The 21,756-nt window shown below is 43.1% G+C and overlaps 1 protein-coding gene across 1 annotated transcript in view; it reads right to left on the bottom strand.

The window, feature by feature from the left end:
• Positions 1-2,053: 2,053 nt before the first annotated feature.
• The window catches only part of ABCC6 (ATP binding cassette subfamily C member 6), a 46,976-nt gene continuing 27,273 nt past the window's right edge, over positions 2,054-21,756 (bottom strand). Inside the window, 15 exon segments of the mRNA XM_073362331.1 lie at positions 2,054-2,951; positions 3,536-3,730; positions 4,330-4,496; positions 4,766-4,924; positions 7,479-7,625; positions 8,547-8,648; positions 9,644-9,770; positions 13,155-13,354; positions 14,789-15,099; positions 16,428-16,635; positions 17,816-17,927; positions 19,005-19,068; positions 19,470-19,653; positions 20,949-21,116; positions 21,518-21,694. Of these exon segments, the coding sequence (XP_073218432.1) occupies positions 2,843-2,951; positions 3,536-3,730; positions 4,330-4,496; positions 4,766-4,924; positions 7,479-7,625; positions 8,547-8,648; positions 9,644-9,770; positions 13,155-13,354; positions 14,789-15,099; positions 16,428-16,635; positions 17,816-17,927; positions 19,005-19,068; positions 19,470-19,653; positions 20,949-21,116; positions 21,518-21,694 (2,430 nt within the window). The 3' untranslated portion in view covers positions 2,054-2,842.

Below are 21,756 nucleotides of genomic sequence, written 5' to 3'. Positions count from 1 at the left end.
TGCTCTTTCTGCAAGCAGTGGACAATGCAGGCGGCTGCCAAATGTTATAAGGGAGCATTGCGCAACTTTAAACGAGCATGTTCCCTAATTGATCAGCAACATAATGAAACAACGTTAACCGGGACAACTTGAAGTGAGGAGTTATTGTGTAGGGTTAAAGCAGACAAAAGACCAGATTTTATGGGGGGAGACCAGATTTCACCATCCATGATGCGTTTTTCATGGCTGTGAATTTGGTAGGGCCCTAATAACTGACCGCTGCCTCTCTTCCAAACCACTCTGCCTCACTTTTACTAGCACTAGAGAAGAGAAAGGGGTCTGATTCAGGAGACAGGTAAAAGAATAATAAACTGAGTGCAGGCTGAAGGGACCTGGGCTGCTGCTGCTAAATCAAATTAAATCTTCCTTGAATATCATCTGTTTTCTTAGTAGTAATAATAATAGCAAGTTCTTAGTGCCTTTTACATATCAGTGGATCTCAAAATGCTTTACAAAGGTCAGTATTTTACAGATGAGGAAACTGATGTACTGGGAGGTGAAAGATTTGCTCAGGCCGCGGCAGAGCCAGGAATATAAACCAGGTTTCCTGAATCCTAATCCAGTATTTTAGCAAGTAGGCAAACCTGCCTCCTATTTAACTGGGTATGGCTAGCTTGCTACAAAACCCTAAAACACAAAGTGGAATTTTTCCCCCCAGGTGTAGAAATATTTTATTGTTTAATGGAAAATGTTGCTTAGAAATTGTTAGCATTTGTTGAGTGGCATGTATTTTATGAAAGAATTTGAACCTATGGTTTTGACAAATTGTTGGGCTAGATTATTTCTTGACACCACTCCTCTGCCAGTGGGGGGGAAAAGGGACTAAATTTCAGTTGAAATGCAATGTCAGGAACTATGCACTATATCAGTCTTACAAATAAAGAGTTTGACAAAGCTACCAAAATTAATTTCCTTAGTCTTGTAACAAAAAGTATAATCCTATCTTCTTACTAGAATCTACATATTCATGAATATACTTCCCTGAATTTCCTGTTTCAATATACTCCTTGTTGCTGTATTTTTGATTGAAGAGACTATACCTATTTCATTCTTGCTAGAAGTGAGAATAATATATCATCTTAATTTCTTCACTGGGATTAAAGAAAATGACCCTGAAAAGCTACTTTGTAATCAGAGGAAATGTAACAATTCAGCCATATCTCCAGAGCAATAAATATTCAGTACAATAGTTCAAGCTGAAATGGTAAATTGAGGTTGTGCTCACAAAGTATAGTGATAGTAACGCTGCAAGGATCTGAAAGAGTTTTATTAACTTGTAAGGAAGATAATTAGTCTAAAATGTCATTGTTTGTTAAATGTTAAGCAAAAATAAGCAATGCATGGAATCCAGATTTGTGTGCTCCTGTTAATTAGGCTGTTCTGGGGTTCAGCACAGGAATACACTTTACTTAACCTTTTTATTTCTTTTAAATGTTCCATTTGGTAATTCCTGCGTCACTGAAGCTGTTCTAGTTAGTGCACAGCACAGAAATCTGTTCTGAAGCTGGAAAACAAAACTGAAAAAAGAATAACTCAATCTCTAGGTCTCTCTCCGGTATTTGCCTGAGACATCTTTCTTAGGAAAAGGACATGAACATCACCCAACAACCCTGTCCTCTTAAACTTTCCTTCCTGCTTTTTCACCCAACCTTCAAGCCATAATAAAATTTCAGTAGTACATAAACTGCTTTATACACTTGGTTTAACTTTTGTATGCAACAGATTTAAGTTCCTTATTTATGCCTAGGTAGTGGCGGGGGAGGGGGCGTTTGTTCACATTATCAGTAGGGTCATAAAATCAGGCACTTGTATTTATTTTAAAAATGGTGTTTCATCACCATGATCAACCCCTTCTCCAAAGTCCCTTCTTTTTCAACTGTTCTTTTCCTAGACTCTTGAGACCTAGTAGTATTTGGTCCTGCTGCATTCGCCAAACCAGTTAGAATATCTGTTCTGCTTTCAAAAGCCTGGTCGCCTCTGTGAGTCACTGGGCTACAAACCTGCACAGATTAAAAAATTACACAGTTGAGAAAGATTCGTTTTTATTTCATATGGGAGAGTGTTAGGTGAGCAGCTTACGGACATTTTTTAAATGACTAACATATTCATTAAAATCTGCATGGGATTGAAAACACTTGTGTCGTCATTTGTTACCAATAAAAATGCTATTCATTGTCCATTAGAACATTACCTGTCTAGTATGATTTTTTTGGCATTCCTAGAAATATCCACAGCACTCCCATAAATGTTGCAATGTGTATTTTACCATTATTTATATTCTAAACAGAGCCGATTGGAAAGCTCAGTTATTTTGCCATAAATGCGTAAGATGTGAGTCCATATTTTTTATGCCTACTCTAGAATTCTAACGGGCTCATCTGATTAATTGGACATAACTGAGTTTTTGGTATTTCATTTTGAAAACTAAGCCAATTAATTTGGAGCTGCATAAAACATTATACAGCATTCATTGCTCCCTCGAGAGAGTGACGACAAACTTGGTAACTAACATTCAGTTGCAACCATAATTTAATATGCTCCAATGACTGAATGTGAAAACAGGACTCTTTCTCCATAGCCACCATCTCAGCTATAGCCTGTGATATACACCGGCATAGATGTATTATTTTCCAAATACACCAAGGCAGTTTCCCTTCACATATCCAGTGTAGTTTGGGGCTCAGTTTCAAATAAGATTTGGTTACATATCAGGCATTTTCTAGCCAAACCGATGTAGCTGAATTAAGAACAGATGTGTTATCTCAGATGATGCTGGTAGTATAGTGTCTTCCTTGGGTGACAATCAGACAAGGCCTGATTCTTCAACCAGTCTGTAGAACAGTCCCTTCTGAGCTATTAATTTCTCTGGAGAATCAAATTCAGCAACCTGACCGTTTTCCAAGACACAAATCCTGTGAATATTAAAAAAGCAATGTAAGCACTAGGATACACAACAGTCACACTGAACTCAAACAATATCTAAGCTACCATTATTCGAGCATGCCTCAGTTCCACCCCTATACCCCCCAGGGTTATTTCTTGGAACCATTTGTAGGATAGTGGGCTTCTGAAGAGAGCTACTCATGATGGGATACTCCCTTGGAGAGACTAGGAATGGAGTAAATCTGGACTTTAATTCTTTGGTTTAACTCCAAACCACCGAGTTGTAACCGAGCAGGGGAGAGGAGCTCCAGTGAGGAGACATTCAGCAGTTATGATTTATCTGTGAGTGGGCAAAAAAGGGCTATGTAGAGCACAAAATGGACACGGATCTCACTTTCCCTCTGATTAACCCGTGGTTAATGGCAAGAAGGCCTATCCTAAGCAGAGCCTTGGATGAGGTAAACAAAAAATAGACAGAAATGAGACCTAAGTGGCTCCAAGGAGATGTCACTCTCTAAAATGCTACAGGTTCTGTCCAGTTTATAAAGCCTGCCTCTGTCTTTCTCTAGCCTTGTGAAAATGAACGTGAACAACTATGCCAGTGAAAGGTTACCTGTCGTAATCTAGAATGGTGTTTATACGGTGAGCTATTGTTAACACAGTCCACTCTTTGAACTGAGTCCTTATGGTCGATTGAATCTGAAGATCAATTTCCAGATCCACCGCTGCAGTGGCCTCATCTAGCACCAGGATTTGGGCTTTCCGCAGGAGTGCCCTGGCCAGACAAATGAGCTGCTTCTGACCAACACTGAAAGCAAGAAGGGCAGGTGGTGAACTAACAGGCTGTTGCTTTTCCTCGGGTTTAATCATAGAAGATTAGGGTTGGAAGAGACTTCAGGAGGTCATCTAGTGCAACCCCCTGTGCAAAGCAATGATGAGTCTGAAAACAGCATAGCAGCTGCTGGCTGCCTTTCTCCAGTGAGGCAGGCGCTGGGAATGTCCGGAGTGCACCTGGTCTGGTTCTGGGGCGAAGACCGAGGGGCCCCATGTGCAACACGTGGTGCTGGTAGCACTGCAGAGAGCAGCATGAAGCGAGCCAAAGAAACGAGGGGATTATTTGTATTGCAGTAGCATCCAGGAGCCCCCGTCCTGGGCCAGGAGCCCACGGTGCTAGGTGTTGTACAAACACGGAACAGACTGCCCTCCACCCCCAAGAGAGTTTACAATCTAAGCAGTTCCACAGTGCTAAGGATTATACTGCTATAGCAAGATGGCTCTGTGCTGACTATTGCTTTTACTAAATTAGATTTTTCTGTTTAAGTGGTTTAACTTAATTTAGGACCTTTTACAAATTGTGCACCCTCCGACACAATGTGCACTGCCTTTCTCTTTTTGCATTTATGGTACCTCAGGTTTTCCCCTCGCTCAGAGCACTCATGGTTCAATTGATCAGGCAGCTCCAAAACGAAGTTCTTGAGCTGAATCAGTTCCAAAACTGTCCAAATGGCTTCATCCGAGTGCTGGTTAAAAGGATCGAGGTTCATTCGTAGAGAACCAGCAAACAAAACTGGATCCTGAGTAGAGAGACAGCATAAAAGATTCTTGAAATGATTGTTACAAAACAACATAGCTCCTTAACTTCCTTCCACTGCAGGAATCCCAGGGCAAAATGCTACAGCCAGTGTTATGTGGAAGATCTCAGTGTGGTTACAGTGGTTACTTTTACCTTTTAAAAGCAATGAATTTACCTCTCTGTGACCTGTTTAAGCCTTCCTGCGTGTCATGGACATAAATGGAAATACCCTACAGAATTGATAAATGCCTTTAGAAATTAACTTCATACCTGGGGGATAATAGTTATTTTGGCTCTAAGATCCTGGAGGCCTATTTGGGCAATATTCACTCCATCAATTAAGATCTTGCCTTCTGCAGCTTCTATTAATCTCAAAAGACCCATGGCAAGAGTTGATTTCCCAGCTCCTGTTCTTCCAGCTATGCCAATCTAAAAAAATACAATGAAGGTTAGAATCAGAGAATATCAGGGTTAGAAGGGACCTCAGGAGGTCATCTAGTCCAACCCCCCCTGCTCAAAGCAGGACCAATCCCCAACTAAATCATCCTAGCCAGGGCTTTGTCAAGCCTGACCTTAAAAATTCCTAAGGAAGGAGATTCCACCACCTCCCTAGGTAACGCATTCCAGTGTTTCACCACCCTCCTAGTGAAAAAGTTTTTCCTAATATCCAACCTAAACCTCCCCCACTGCAACTTGAGACCATTACTCCTTGTTCTGTCATCTGCTACCACTGAGAACAGTCTAGATCCATCCTCTTTGGAACCACCTTTAGGTAGTTGAAAGCAGCTATCAAATCCCCCCTCATTCTTCTCTTCCGCAGACTAAACAATCCCAGTTCCCTCAGCCTCTCCTCATAAGTCATGTGTTCCAGTCCCATAATCATTTTTGTTGCCCTCCGCTGGACGTTTTCCAATTTTTTTCCACATCCTTTTTGTAGTGTGGAGCCCAAAACTGGACACAGTACTCCCAGATGAGGCCTCACCAATGTCAAATAGAGGGGAACCATCACGTCCCTCGATCTGCTGGCAATGCCCCTACTTATACATCCCAAAATGCCATTGGCCTTCTTGGCAACAACAGCACACTGTTGACTCTCATCCAGCTTCTTGTCCACTGTAACCCCTAGGTCCTTTTCTGCAGAACTGCTGCCTAGCCATTCGGTCCCTAGTCTGTAGTGGTGCATGGGATTCTTTCGTCCTAAGTGCAGGACTCTGCGCTTGTCCTTTTTGAACTTCATCAGATTTCTTTTGGCCCAATCCTCTAATTTGTCTAATTTGTCCCTCTGTATCCTATCCCTACCCTCCAGCATAACTACCTCTCCTCCCAGTTTAGTGTCATCTGCAAACTTGTTGAGGGTGCAATCCACATTATCCTCCAGATCATTAATGAAGATATTGAACAAAACCGGTCCGAGGACCGACCCTTGGGGCACTCCATTTGATACTGGCTGCCAACTCAACATGGAGCCATTGATCACTACCCGTTGAGCCCGACAATCTAGCCAGCTTTCTATCCACCTTATAGTCCATTCATCCAGCCCATACTTCTTTAACTTGCTGGCAAGAATACTGTGGGAGACCATGTCAAAAGCTTTGCTAAAGTCAAGGAACAACACGTCCACTGCTTTCCCCTCATCCACAGAGCCAGTTATCTCAACATAGAAGGCAATTAGATTAGTCAGGCATGACTTGCCCTTGGTGAATCCATGCTGACTGTTCCTGATCACTTTCCTCTCCTCTAAGTGCTTCAGAATTGATTCCTTGAGGACCTGCTCCATGATTTTTCCAGGGACTGTGGTGCGGCTGACTGGCCTGCAGTTCCCAGGATGATCCTCCTTCCCTTTTTTTAAAGATGGGCACTACATTAGCCTTTTTCCAGTCATATGGGACCTCCCCTGATCACCATGAGTTTTCAAAGATAATGGCCAAGGTTTAGGATGTATGTTTTACACCATTTGGCTCATAGCCATAGTTAAATTTTAGGACCATGGAATTGCCAGGTAACAAACTGCTGGTTAAATTTGTCCAGCCTTTGACCATATCAGTCAGAGAAAAACACCTCATTAAGCACTTATTCCTTCAGTTCCATGCCCTGGATACAGTGGTGGTGCTGACACATGGACTTATAACTTTCCTTTGCATTTTTCAACTACAAGCTATTCTCCCTTCATCTGCTGCTCTCCTTGGGCCTCTTTGAGAGCCATCCAATATCTTTCATCAGATTACAAAGTAAAGGCACTATTCCTTTGCTTAATGGTGGAGAAGACAAGTGGATCTGTGTCTAACAGCCTATCCTATGTAGATCCTGGGTGCAATATCTGCCAGTCTTTCCTGTTCCAGGCCAGGGGATTTAATTCCTTTTCAATGCAGCCTCATGGAATAGCTGTTGAGGACTGGCATGAATTGGCATCACTTTTGGTTACAGTTTGGGGGTACACATGATCAGCCATGTGGATTCCAGCATAAATTCAACACAGTCATTAGGACCAGGACACATGTGAGTTGAAGGGATCTGACTGTTTCTCCAAGAACCTTTGGCCTCACATTGTCAAAATATTCACCTAACATTCTTACAGTTGGGTAACAACCCATAGGGAACTTTCCAATTGTTTTTTATTGGAGAGGGAAATCATTAAAAGCCTTAGATGGAGAAAAAAACGAATAGCTGCCAAATATAAAGGAGCTTTGATGTTATACTAGATTAAAATAAACATCAAATTCCTTTAGAGCTGCTCTGCCAACTTCGTATAAAATAACAGGATCTGACTCACCAGAATTCCTAACACACAGCATCAAAACTGAAAACTAAGCCATATATTAAGAAGGGGTTCCTCAGTGCGCTAGGAGACTATGAAGGCCAAACATCCTGTGTGTTCAAGCCCTAAACTCTTTGAGACAGGGGTTGTTTTCAGTTTTGTAGCAGCTGCCTATTGTAAAGCACTATTCACACTTGCAGCCCCAAAGAAATAAATGGCCTTGCTTACCTTCTCTTGCCCATTTATTTTTAGATTGATGTTTTTCAGTGCGAACTCTAAATTTGGCCTGTACTGCACACTATAGTTTCTAAATTCAATTGCTGCTGCAGTTGGCCAAGCCTGACTTGCAGAATTACTGCCCAGAGTCCAGGGAGCCTGTGTAAAAGAGAAACAAACAGCACCTTCGTAAGCTGTTTTAAGACTTCAAGTAATATGGCTATAATCAAAATGGAAAACTTCTCAAAGCATGCGTGTCAACATTCTTTCTGGATCTCTCTTTACAAGCTTCTTTAGAGGCAGCATTTATTCTTCATACAGGAATTGTTGAAATTAAAATTAGTTTCTTTATGCAAAAATCCAGATTACTTTATTAACTGAAGTTTGGGTATCAGCATTTGTATATACATCAGATTAATTACAGGTTTCAGAGTAACAGCCGTGTTAGTCTGTATTCGCAAAAAGAAAAGGAGTACTTGTGGCACCTTAGAGACTAACCAATTTATTTGAGCATAAGCTTCAAATAAATTGGTTAGTCTCTAAAGTGCCACAAGTACTCCTTTTCTTTTTGCAGATTACATTATCAGGAAACCATACAGACCGTTCTAACTATATTCAGATTAATAGATCCTCACAAATGTCCCTTTGTGAAAATCTGCTCTGACACTCTCAGTTCAATCTGTGGTGATATGATAAACATGAAGAGATAGTACCTGTTCATTTTTAATGATTGAGATTCTCAGTCATTAAAAGGCCAGCAACTGTCAACACTTAAAACATCAGATCTGAGATGCCACAATTAGCCCCTATTCTAAGCATGGAGAAAACCTTACAGTGTATTCCACGGATGTGATAACTGTTAACAAATTATACTTTTTTTAAAATGCCAGCTACAGCTTCACTGGTTTAAGGAAATAAATTAAGCAGAGGTTATAAAGAACACCTAGTTATTTTAAAGTAACCTAACCAAGTCTCTGGGAATTAAAATGGGGAGGTGTTGATCCTTCAAATAGAAAAATTGCTGATCTGGTTTGTGACAAATTCCAGTTCAAAGGGTGAGAACAATGGTTGGTTAGTTACCTCTTTTGGAGTTTTTGAATACTCTCTCACTCTCTCCACGGAAACAATGTTGTTTTCTATTTCTGTCCAGGAGCGCACCATCCAGTTCAAAATGCCCGTTATCTACAAAAGGAAAGAGGACTGGCTAGAAATGAAATACAGACTTTGACCCTGTTCTTACAAAGTACTTGGCACTTTGTAGGATCAGGCCCAGTGTTTGCACAGGGGACCTCCCGGGATAAGCTATTAAGAGAGTGTCTACAAATTTGTTTTGCAAGACAAAATAAAATAAAATAAATCCTGATGACACCAGGCCTCTCTGGAAAAGGGAACATGAAATTTTGCCAGGCCACGTTGGAGGAGCTTTGTCAGCTCGCCCTGACGCTACCTTAGTGCCAATTTACCAAGAATTAGATGTTACTGCCTGTCTGTCTTCCAGCTCTTAAAAGATTAAAACAGTTCAAGATAATCTGCAACTAGTCACATGAACATGGAAAATAGACACTGAAGAAAACCATTTGGCTGTTAAACTACAGTGACCATTTAAGCTTAAATTCAAATGAACAAGATGGATGTTGCATGTATTTGAGACTCGTGTAAGGTCCTATAGTCTATAAATAATAGTGACAGGGTTACTGAGACTAAAAAAATAAGGAAGTCTATAAAAACTAGCTTAATATCTGGAAAGGAATAGAAATATTTCCAAGCTTTTTTTCAAAAGTCAATGGAAGCATCTTGTTTAAAATAATAAAAAATTCCCTTCCAGTATTTGCAACTCAAATGTTGCACAATTGTGCTGGTACTTGAGAGTTTGATATTGCCTAGGAAATCTTAAGAATAGGAGGCTGGTTAATCTATTCTCATTGTCCAAGCTGAGAAATGTCCAACATAAACGGCACAACTAGTGGAAAGGAAATTAGGGTCTTTAAAATTCTTCCAGTTTTAATTCTCTAGAGCCTGATGCTAGCAATCTATGTGCTAATCAAATGACTGAGGGCTGCAGGATTGGATCCTTACAGAGTTATCTGTGATAGAGGTAAGGATTTTAAAAAATGATTTGTAACCTGACAGTCCCTTCTGATGAGATAGCAAAATCATGCACTGCTGCTTTGCATTACCTGAAGAGCACCCGAAATGGAAAAGCCAACAATCCCTGGACTAAGATGTGTTTTGCTAATCACAGCAAACAGGGCTGCAAACAACACGATACCATTACCTAGAAACTCTAGGTTTGTAGCAAGCCACCTGCAAGCAAAGAGGAGAGGATTTAGCCCACCTCCATTCTCTTTACGTTCTTGTTTCCTCTCAATTTCATATACCATCTGCAACTATTTTTGTAAAATGGTTTTGGAGCCTTCTCCGGAAAGGGTGTTAAATAAGGTCATTATGATCATGGGGTTGGCTTTTTCCCATAACCACTAGCAAGCCTCTGGAATTGACAGCCGTGCTGGTCTGTAAATGGCCCATGCTCTGTGCCACAGCTTTTCCACTGAGCAGCTTTGGTTCAGAGCCTGGAATTGTTGCTCTGAGCCTGGCACCAGTCACGAATGGCTCATCCCTTGGCGTTAGTTCTGATGTAAGCTGGGTCTGAAGGAGTTCCCCCCCGGCATCTAGTGATGCACTAGGGGTGGGGGGCGAGACTTCAAGATCAGAGCTTGTTTGCATAGACATGCCTGCTCTGCCTCAGTGCCCAGCATGATGGAGCTGCTTTGCCAAAGTGATCAATTTTGGCTGGTTTGGGTTACAAATCACTCTAGTATTCAAATGCAGGGATAATGAAATGTTGTAATCCATATTGTATGAGTAAAGGGCAGCAGAACTGTGCTTAGCATGCCCTGATTGAGGGGATCACCCTAAACTGAACCTCTCTTGCTAAGCAGGGGGTAGGATGCCAAATTCCAGTGATGAGTGGATGAGGACAAATGTTCCTAACTGGTAGCGTGGACGCTGCCTAAAGAGTCCTAGACACTTTTTGACCTTCCCCTCTCCAGCGTTTAATGACAGAGCTGCTTAGACTCAATTAAGAGGCCTTGTTTCCAGGTGGTGATTCCTAAAGCTTGTCCTCACTGCTGAGCAAGTGTAAGGCTAAGCCCTGGATCTTGTGAGGGAACAGGTAAAGGCAACACAGAAACTGCCCTGGCAGTGAGGTTCCCTGCTACCTGCTGAAATCACTGAGAGCTGGGTGAAGTGGTGGAACCTCAGAATGTGACATTGCAGAAGCTCAGCAGCACCGAGGTGGCGGCAGAGAGTCAGAGGTAGCAGTGGGAGGCGACTAGCAGCAGCAGAGAGTGGTGAACCCCACCCCCTCATGAATGCACCTCTGAACTCTGGGTCTTTGCTAACCAAGGACCATCAACTGTGAGTGGGGTGCCAGGGAGGGAAAGGGGAGTGGTGTGTTAAGGGACATTTGTTCATTGGACTTTGTGACGTTATCTGATTAAAATATGACCATGCAAAATCACAGTTGCTACCATTGTTATATAATTGCAACGAATCTTTTATCAAGTATGACACGTGGCCAGATAGGGTTAAGCAGCTTGCAAGATAAATGGCCCAAAGTCAACCATTAGAGACGTGTTAAAGTATGTGAAAGGTAATTAGGGCCACTCCATGCTAGATAAGCTAGAACTTTGAAATGCAAACCTGTATTATTAGAGAATTGGAGGTGATACTAAACATATGTGTGTACTTAAGTCTTGTAGCATGTTAGCCATGTAAACAGACAGTTCCTGTCTGTCTCTATAGCTATTGATTCAGAGCTCAAAAGGACATGTTAACATTTAAATGAACTGTAAACATAGTAACATCACTGTATTCATCGCTCTTTGAAATGTATATCAAATCATCTGTTAATCTGTGTGGCTAATTACCGGCAATGTTTAAGAAACAGGTCTACTTCAAAATCCCCATGATTGCCTATTGTTCGCTGAAGGACGCTGACTGTCAAAGAAGGCCTGAAACGGTCTAAAGATGCCTTGGGTCCCAATCCTTTGGATCTCAGATCTGCTTGATGCTTCATGCAGGGGAAGTTTAAGCCCAAAATTGAGATCTCCAGTCCTAATCTGGAATCACCCTGAATATGAACATTGGACTATAACCTATGGAATATTTCTGAAAGAACTCTTTAACTACAAAGCTCACTATCTCTGCTATGAATTTGATCTCAAGAACGGTACTCATGTTTGTATGTATACTGATCTTTTAACCATACTCTTTTCTTAATAAATTTTAGTTTAGTTAATAAGAATTGGCTGTAAGCGTGTATTTGGGTAAGACCTGAAATATTCATTAACCTGGGAGGTAATGTGTCCGATCGTTTGGGATTGGTAGAACCTTTTTATATGATTTAAGATTTTCAGTAATCCAAATCAAATGTGATGTGGTATCTGGGTGGAGACCTAAGGCTGTGGTGTTGGCTTCTGGGTAACCAGCGAGGTATCATAGAAGATGTTTTATGCTGGGTTGGTGAATCTAAGCATTGGAAATCCACCAGCTTTGGGGATTGTCTGCCCCATTCTTTGCTGTTCATCCTAACTGAGTGACCTCAGTTGGCTCCCCTGGGACTCCGGTCACAGATTTTCACACCACAAGGGGAGAAACTGAGGCAAAGGATGCTGCCCAACACACTGTGGGGGGAGTGTTTGCATATGGTCACATGCTTTTGTATTGAGGTTGTGGTGGTTTCCCAAATTTAATGTTGGACCCTCTTTTCCCTTTTAATCAAAGTTGTATTTTGTTGTACACAGACTCAGTGCTGGTGTGACAGGGTGACAACTCACGGCTGTGGCACCTCCTGCTGGTTGTCCCGAGAATTAGCTCTCTTCAGCCAGGAGCACCCTCTGCTGGTCGGTGTCTCGCCTGCCGCTGGCCCTGTGCCCCTCCTGGACCCCGGTGCCCTTCTAGATTAGGGTTCTGCCCCCTAGCAGTGCCCCCTCAGTCTGGGTATCCCCTCCCCGAGAAACCCTCCTCAACCCCCATCCCTCCCTTGTCTCAGTGGCTACTGTAAGTCATCATCTGGCCCCCGCTCCCTGGGGCGGACTGCAGTCAGTACCACTCATCATTGGCAAGGGGGGTCGAACCACCTGCCTCTGTCTAGGTCTGGGCTGCTCCTCTGCAGCCTTAGTACCCTTTCGTGGGCCTTTCCTTTGGCCTGCAGCCTGGGACTCTACTAGGCTGGAGCTCCCCAGCTCCTTCTGCCCTTCCCCAGCACTAGGTACCCACCTTAGCTTCCCAGGCAGCCAGGTCCTCCTCTCTCCATGTAGCTAGAGAGAGTCTCCCTCAGCTCCTGGCTAATAGCCTTCTCATAGGGCCAGCTGTGGCCTGATTGGGGCATGGCTCCACCTGTGGCTACTTCCCCTGATCTGCTTAGCTTTCCTCCAGCTACAGCCCTGCCACAGCTGGCGAGAGGGGAAGTACCGCCACTTAGAGGCACCAAGGGGGAGTGGTGTTTAGCTTTCCCAGATTACTGAGTGGGGACTCAAGCCGGTTCTATTGTCTTTTGTTAAGAGAAACCCTGTGATACTGAACCCAGCCCTTGTTGCTGTCGACTCCACCTGGCAGAAGGGTTGCACTAATCTCTAGCTTCATGAGAATAACATGATTGTGTTCCCTACATTTGCAGCTCCATACCTGTCAGCGACGACCCCAGGGAAGCATGTTCTCTGGTTCTCATCCACTCTGGAATCATTCTGTAAAATAAACCTCGGTTGCTCCTTGTAAGCACGAATCACGCTGCTCCCTTGGAACGTCTCTGAAATGTGGGAATAGACGGGCGAGCGACTCGCAGCTTCCAGGCGTCTCAGCTGGCGGGAGGTGGCAACGTAGAAGTTCTGAGACAGAGGGAAATGGAAAGGATATGTGATTACCAGTATGTTTCCCCCACTAGGCTAATTCATCAGGCGAACTGATCATGTTCAGAAAATTAGAAATGATGCAAAAATACAGCAGTGCACATTAACCTGATGTTACAAAACCTAATGTGCGGGCAGCATGTGTTTATTGGGCGAGATAACGTGCCTTTAAGAGGCACGGCGTAGAACTTGTAGCCTGGGAGACTGGGGTATAAGGAGGCCTTTGTGTCCTTGGGGGCACTAAGTTCTGGCAGCCTCTCCAGGTTGCCCTATGGGTTGCAGCATTACCTGGAATCTCCACAGTGCTGCATGCTGCAGTCCCATCCCCCTGGCATGCCCCCTATGCCAGGATTTGTGAAAGAGTCCTCGGAGAGCAGCTGTAGGGCTGTGCTCCACATACCTGCATTGGGGCAATCTCTGGGTCCTAAAAGCCCTGGTTCTGGCTGTTTTAAGCGGGAGCAGGGGGTCAGGATCTCACCCATCATTTCTATACTTCCTCCATTTTAAAATCTCTCCTGATCTCTTAAACTTTGCCTCTAGTTCAAGACTGTAGATTGGTTCTCCTAAGCTGTAGGTTGCTATTCACCCAGTGCAACAGACTATGCCCGAGAGCAGGGTGTCTTGCTGCAAACTGAGTGTACCAGGTCAACAAGAGCTCTCCAGAAAGAATAGTCTGTTGAAGTGCTGCATGGCGCTGTGACGGGGCAGGAAATAATCTGGCCCATTTCATTATGTCCTGTGTAACTGGTACACCGATAGCAGAATACCATGGTGTGAATGGAACTGCAGGGTGGTACTGACTGCTTCAATCCCATCCTTCCCTGCTCAGGTGGGATTTCTTGATGAATCCCTTGTTGTTTACCTGCCTTAGTCATTAAAGTAGCAAAGCAGACTGATCTTAATTTACTTGTTACAGAAAAAGTACTCAAGATTTTTGATATTCCCCCGACGAACCCCCTCCTCTGCCCCCAGTCCTCCCTGGCAAAGTTACGACATTTCAGAGAACCAGACTGGGAGAATAAATGGGTGCATTGAAAAGCAGCTGCCTCTCTGACACACCTTTTATGTTAAAGGTGGCACGGGAAGACTGAAGAAGAGGAAAAACACTTTGGGCCTTAGTCTGATCTCCTTTACACTGATGTCAATCAGGAATCTCCACCATGTTCCATCATGATATCTCAGGCCTTCTAGTAAGGCTTTGGAGACCGATACTGAGAGCCTGGATTCTGTGGGAAGACTCTCTTCCTAAGATTAGTGACTGGTAGTTTTGGTTCTGGCATGAAATCAGAGGTGAAAAAACACTGACTGAAAATTTCAGCCCCTCAGAACAGTCTTGGTCTGGTTCAATGGGAGCAGGTTCCTGCAGGAAAGGGTGTAGGTGGTTTAGATCAGCCATGTATCTCAAAATCCTACCTGGAACACGGCATACAGCACTGTCAGTGGAATTATTGCCACCACCGCTATTGGCGTGGCCACTAGAACAACTATGTAGATCTCCAGTAAACTGAACAAGAATCCCAGCAGGGACTTCAGTTTATCGGGGATAATGGAATCAATGGCATCGGTTTCTTTGGAGAATCGGTTCAGCAAGTTTCCGATGGGCGTCTGCTCAAAGAACATCATTGGGGATCTGGCAACGTTCTCCAGTAACTGCTGAAAGAGCTTGTGTGATGCAATCACTCCTCCTAGCAGGACGGCTGCAGTTGATCCGAATTTGCCAATGGCTGCAATGGAAGGGAAGGGAAGTCACACAACCTGGACTCTGATTTCTCACCTGAAAGCACGTTAAGGGGAGTTTTTCTTGAATGTGACTTTGGTGCTGGTGAAAGGTGCTGGTCTATTATTATTGCTATTTTTTTATTTATATTGAGTTGGTGTCTCGGAGCCCCAGTCATGAACCAGGAGCTCATTGTGTTTGGCAGTGTGCAAACACAGAACAAACACACAATCCCTGCACCAAGGGGTTTACAGTCTAACAGTCACTCCAGAGCCCAAGGGCTTGTGTCTGCAGAATAGCTATAAAATGGGCATCAGCACGTGTAAATTTGATTGAACAGTTAGTTCTGTCTCCTACCAAACAGCCCTGAAGATAGATAGCCCTATGTTCTCCAGTGAATGGTGCACATAACTGGGATTATGCTGAATTAAATTAACTCTCTTGAGTTGGGTAGACTCCCATGTATCCAGTTACAGATTCACTATTACAGCAGGAACAGTGCTATAGTTAAGGTTGCCTAACAGCTTCTATTCTAATCCCCTGTTTTAACTAGTTCAAAACTCTCATCACTTGGGCTTACATTTTTCAGATTTTGTTTCTACCCTAAACTGATTTTTTGTTGTTGAAAGTTTCAGCAAAACATTTTAGCTATATTTGATTAGGAGAAGAATTAAACAATGTACACATTTCAAATAATACAAATTTTTGCAGCCTTTTTCTAACAACTTTTTAGATCCAAAAGGCCTAGGGCTGTAAAAAGATTAAATCTGGCCCTCATTGAGAAATGAGATTTTAATTTGGCTAAGTTATGATTTGAGTGAAGAGAGGATGGGAAGGGAGTAAGAGGAGGGGAGGGGAGATAAAGGGGGAGTAGTGAATGAAATTGGGAGAGATGGAAAAGTGAAACTGACATCATAGTCTCCCCCAACATGTGAATTTTTCATGGGTACCGGATCATACAGTTCTGACAAAGAGAGGCAGGCTGGCTAAAGATGGGGGAACCACCCATCATGCTCAGTTGCAATGCACACTAGAGAGAAGAACTCAGTGCACACACAAGCAAGCCAGAGTTTTATGCAGTGACACTGGGAATATTGTTCAGATACCGTAACAAAAAAAAAAAAACCATCAAAAAAATCAGCTCACATTGTGCAAATGTGTGTCAGAACCTGTTTTTTTAGGTTCTGTGCCAAGCCTTTTCATTTGTTGCCAAAAGCCCAGCAGACTAGCACCTCTAGGACATGCCAAAGTTTGTATGATGGGAAAATTTCCTGGGAATGGGAAAGAGGGAGGCAAATGATATGCAGAAGAATTAGGTGACCAGGTCAAGCAAACCTTGAAGGACTCCAAGAACACCGAAGACTCCAACTCGCAGCTCTGTGTGCTGCTGCGTTCTGTTATGAACAGGGTCATCTGCCCACATGCTGAGCCAGTAACCATGACAAAATGAGGCAGCTTGCTGACACGTGAACAAGAGCACAATGTACAAACAGATCAGAGGCCCTGTGGTCCTCAGGTAGTCCAGATAAATGGAAATATTGACCTGGAGTGAAGCAATCAAAAAGAAGGAGGGAAGGAAGAGTCAGGCTTATTAAGCGGTCTGTTCCTAAGCGAAGGAATGCTGTATGGTGTATGTTCTCTGTTACGCATCGCATACCATGACAGCCTAATTAATCTTTGTCCTATCAATGCAGGATGAATAATTTGAAGGCATATTGACCAAGCTCAAGGCTTTAACCAAGGTATGCAAACAATGCACAAATGCTTAGTGGGCTGAAAGTATCATTATTTGCGGTAACGAATGTTACTATCTCTTTGAGCCATATTATGATCCACTTTATTCCCATTTGTGAGTGATTATTTGACAAGACCCATTAACTACTCATGTGAGTAACTGATCACCAGCAGGAGTGCAGGGATTGCCATCTGGCCCTTAAGGTGAAAGCAACATCTTTTGAATGTGCTTCCCTCGGACACGACTCTCCTTAAACACAACTCCATCCCCCTTTGGTACTTAGACCTCCCATTTGCCTCTGTTCTCTGTAACTGGGTTTAAACCTTTGACCCTGACTATTCTTTCCCCTCCCACATCTTCTAAGTCTCCTCCTCATCACCCCCCCATAGCCCGCATATACCATCCTCTGGATTCCATTTCTGCTGAAATCTTCATCCATGCTTGCATCTTCTCACCTGGGTTTTGACCTCTACAAGACCCATCTCTACCTTCACCCGCAGCCATGGAAGAGCAACATCATCACTTCTAACCATACATTTCAGGACATGGTTCAACTGCCCTCCATGAACCTTATCTGACCTTATGAGTCTCCTGTCACTTGCCTCACCACTTCCCCCCGGTTGACTCAAAAGACTTTCCCTCTGCAGCACAAGCCACTTGAAACAGCCTTGTATCTCTCCACCCATCATAATGGAAAGACTTTCCTCCTCATCTCTACAATTTTCTCTCCCTCTCTTGCTGTTTTATTCTAATTTTCTAGATACACTTTAGCTCTATAAAGCATTTTTGGGGATACGGCTTGTATGAAAGATGCTACACAAAACAGAATTGAATAGGACCAGACCTTCAACTGGTGCAAATTGGTGTCACTCTGACTTGCATGGTGTTATGCTGACTTATACCAGATAAGGATCCTAGTATAAGTTCCTGTTGCAGTGACAGGTTTATTGTACATTTCATTACTCTAACAAGAAATTGCTGCAGTTACCCTGCTGGTTTGAACTTTCTCCCCTTCTGTTAATCTTCCTACATCTTTTGGGGCTGCAGCAGCTGTGCAGTCTTGATTTATGGCTTGGGCTCCATCTCTCATAATAGAAGATCTGTCAATTTATAAAAGCAAAACAAACACCATTATTTTTTATCCCAGACCATGAAGTTTTTAAGCCTTACTTAGAGGGCTGTGGTTTCTCTGGTTCACGGAATTACTCAGAGCATTCCTTGCATTCAGGGCACACCTCCAGCAGTGTGAATCCGGAACAGATTGGTGATGAACAAAACTTCTTAGCATCCAACTGTGGATTGGATTAAATGTTTGGTCTCGGTCTGTTTCCCAGTGGACAGATGTTCACATTCCCCAAACTCGCAGCTACTGTGGAGTCTCAGCAGAGAGGCCAAGGATTAAATGGGTACAGAGACTGAATACTCTCTCACGCAGGGAGGTGGCACATTGCATACAGAGAAGCTTGCAGTGCTGCTGCCAGTGCTTTTACTGTTCTGAGGATAATCCACGAGACTTCAGCCTTTAATGCTGTCAATCCAGCACCATCCAAAAGCAATGAAGATTTAGTTAACTATGTGATGCACCACATAAGTGAGGGCTAATGACCTTGGCGAATCAAATATTTCAGCAAACTTTACTAATAACAAGTATCGGGGGGTAGCCGTGTTAGTCTGTAAGTCTATCTTCAACTTATCCTAGAAAATGATCCCTCGCTCTATCTTTACTAATAACAGTTCACTTGTTAATGGGGTCTGAACCTGCCTCCTACCGGAGCTGTCTGTCAGTTACTGTGACTGACAACCCACTATGGCTTCAGTCAAAAATGTGTACTCCTTGTTTACCTTGCCATCTCTTACCTCCCTTTAACAGCTGCTAGTTGATCTGTGGTTTTAATACTAGAGGAGTGACTCTATCAACCTCATGGTATGGAAGTGCCCATCATCTGAACTCTGGGGAGGAAACTTACAGCTCCCCTTGGGAAGTATATAGAGAAAATATTATTAAAAGTGCTCAGGTGGTGGTGCCTGTTCACAGCCATGCATTCCATCCATGTGCACATCCTATTCATTTACAGCCTGGTCCAAACTCCACTGAACTCAGAAGGAATCTTTCCATCAACTTGAAGGGGCTTTGGAGCAGGCGCTTGCTTTGGTGTCTGAGGCACGTCTACACTCACCTGCAGAGTTTTCCCGGGGACACAGCATTTCTGGCAGCGATGATGTCCTTGGTGCTTCCTGCGGCTGTGGAATAAATATTCTTGTAATACCTTTCATCCTCCTTTGTTCTGTTTAGCCTCTGAGAGAACGAGGGGGTCATTGGAAAGAACTCCCGATAAACGTAAGTGCAAAGCTGTAGTGATGGCGCAGGCATTAAGTAAGTCTGTGTTAATAGCATTATCCTTGCCTAATAAGATGGTAGCATTCATGCATTGTGCATAATTAGCCCCATTTAGTGGGATGCATCGCAGTATGGGATCTCATAGGAAAATGCCTGAGATTCCATGAATAGGAAAAAGCTAATGTTTGATTGGCTCTTCCTGATCTGCTCTTTCAGTTGCTCTTCCCCTGTGTGAACAGTAGTGGATCCCCACTGAGACAACTTTCATTAATCAGAAAACACATGAGTTATTCAGTTGGTGTACCTTGTAAATCACAGCCCTCTTTCTCTTCTGCATTGTTATATGAATGGAGAAAGTCTGCAAAAGCCCCGTTTCTCTGTAAAAGTTCTTGGTAGGAGCCAGTTTCGGAAATCTCTCCATCCACCATCAGAACAATATTGTCCACTTGGGGCAAAATGTTGATTGCATGAGTCACCAGAACACGAGTCTACTTTAAATAAATAAATACCAGTTATGATTGCTCCAGCCTTCTGCTGCCCTGCGCAGCCTCTCTTGTCTACGGAAGGGACTGCACAGGTGAGCGCCTCTGGCAGTGTGATTGATCTAGTCAGTTTCACCACTGATGTTACCACCAAGGCTGAACCTCTCAACTTGGATGACATTCCTCAGATTCTGTGTCAGATTTATTATCACTGACTTGAATGTCTTAGAGCCCAATTCATCCCTTCTGCAACTCCATTAACTTCAGTGAAGTTACACCTGGTATGAAGTTTCCCTTTGATTTGAAATTCCAAGGATATTTCCACACAACTGTATGTCAGTAAAGTCAGTAAAGATTTTTTTCAAAATAAGACTCGACCATGTCTCTCTTTCTAATATATAATCAAACTCTTTGCGAGTGCTGACTAAGTATAAAGTCAGTTCTATGTGTGTCTTTCTGAATTTCAATCTCATAATTACACTGACAGGCTGATAGATCTAATTGTGAATACAAATTTGACATTTGTAAGCACTGATTGCTTGTTTTAATATAGCTTTTAACTGAACTCTTACACTAACTGGACTAATAATCAGCACTTCCAGAATCCATTCTACTTACACATTAATGTTGGACTTTAATCTTGGTTTTGTCAGAATGCTCTTCTCCATATTTGTCCAATTAAAAAAGAGTGCAAACCAACAAAGCGCAGGCACTTAGAACTTACATACTAATGAAAGGTTTCAGAGTCGCAGCCGTGTTAGTCTGTATTCGCAAAAAGAAAAGGAGTACTTGTGCCACCTTAGAGACTAACCAATTTATTTGAGCATAAGCATCCGATGAAGTGAGTTGTAGCTCACGAAAGCTTATGCTTAAATAAATTGGTTAGTCTCTAAGGTGCCCCAAGTACTCCTTTTCTTTATACTAATGAAACAAAGTCCATGCCACAGCATAGATTGCAAAACTACCCTACAACCGACCAGTTCTCCACTCTACTGCACTGAGAGGTGATATTCAGATTGTTTCTGACAAGAATAAGGACTGCAAAGAGCATCCTTCAGAAAGCAGAAAGAGAAGAGAAACACTTAGAATAGATATTACGACAAAGTCTTTAACGCACAAGCAATCGGGCTGTGGGAGTGGTCAAGGTTCCATCGCTGTAGATATTCAACAAGGGCATAGAGCAAATAGATATGATCTAGTGATTATTCCTACCAAATGCAGGCATTGAAAGAGGCTGGATGACCAAAACCATTTTTTTTCATTTATTATTGATGGTGGGGGATATTAATTTGTTTACATACCCTGTCCTTCAGTAAGCCATTGGGTCCAATGACGTGTTCAAAAATATGCTGTCCAACCTCGGCATCCACAGCTGAAAGGGGGTCATCCAGCAGGTAAACCCCTGCCTTCTTGTACACCGCCCGAGCTAGGCTCACTCTTTGTTTCTGCCCTCCAGATATGTTTATCCCCTGTTGAAACATAATGATGTATTTCATATGCTCCAGTATGTGTTTTGACCCTTTTCACTATCTTACACTGAGACTTAACGAGTTTAATGGCACTTTCTACATTTCCTGTATGAAGTGCTGTCATTACTAAAGGCAGAATCAGTCAGCCCTGTGTGATCAATAAATGCAGCCATGCGGGAGGGGACCCTATAACAGCTTGGAGTTATTGATTTTGGCCTACGTTTTCAACCATTTCTCCAAGTTTGGGGTGCCTCAATTTTCAGGTGGCCAGTCTGACACCTTTAAATTAGAGCCTGTTTTTTCAGCAAGTGCTGAGCACCTGCCCTCTCCCTCAAGCTGGGCACCCACACTCACTAGGCACGCATGGAAAGCTTGGTGGGAGATAGTAACTGGTCAAATACCTTCTCTCCTATTTCACTTTTACTTCCTGCAGGGAACCTCTCCAGGTCTGGCTGCAGTGCACAAGCATCAATCACGCTGTTATACCAGCTTTCGTGCATCTCTTCTCCAAAGATGATATTCTCTTCCACGGAAGCATTTTGTATCCAATCTTGCTGGGGGACATAAGCTACTGTGCCCTATAAAATGGAAATGGGTGAAATCACTAATGCATTTCTCTCTTTCATAAGCAAAAAAAATA

This window comes from Lepidochelys kempii, chromosome 10 (assembly GCF_965140265.1).
Source record: "Lepidochelys kempii isolate rLepKem1 chromosome 10, rLepKem1.hap2, whole genome shotgun sequence".
NCBI lineage: Eukaryota > Metazoa > Chordata > Testudines > Cheloniidae > Lepidochelys > Lepidochelys kempii.
The sequence above is the reverse complement of the archived record's forward strand: the minus strand, read 5'-3'. Positions and strand labels throughout refer to the sequence as shown.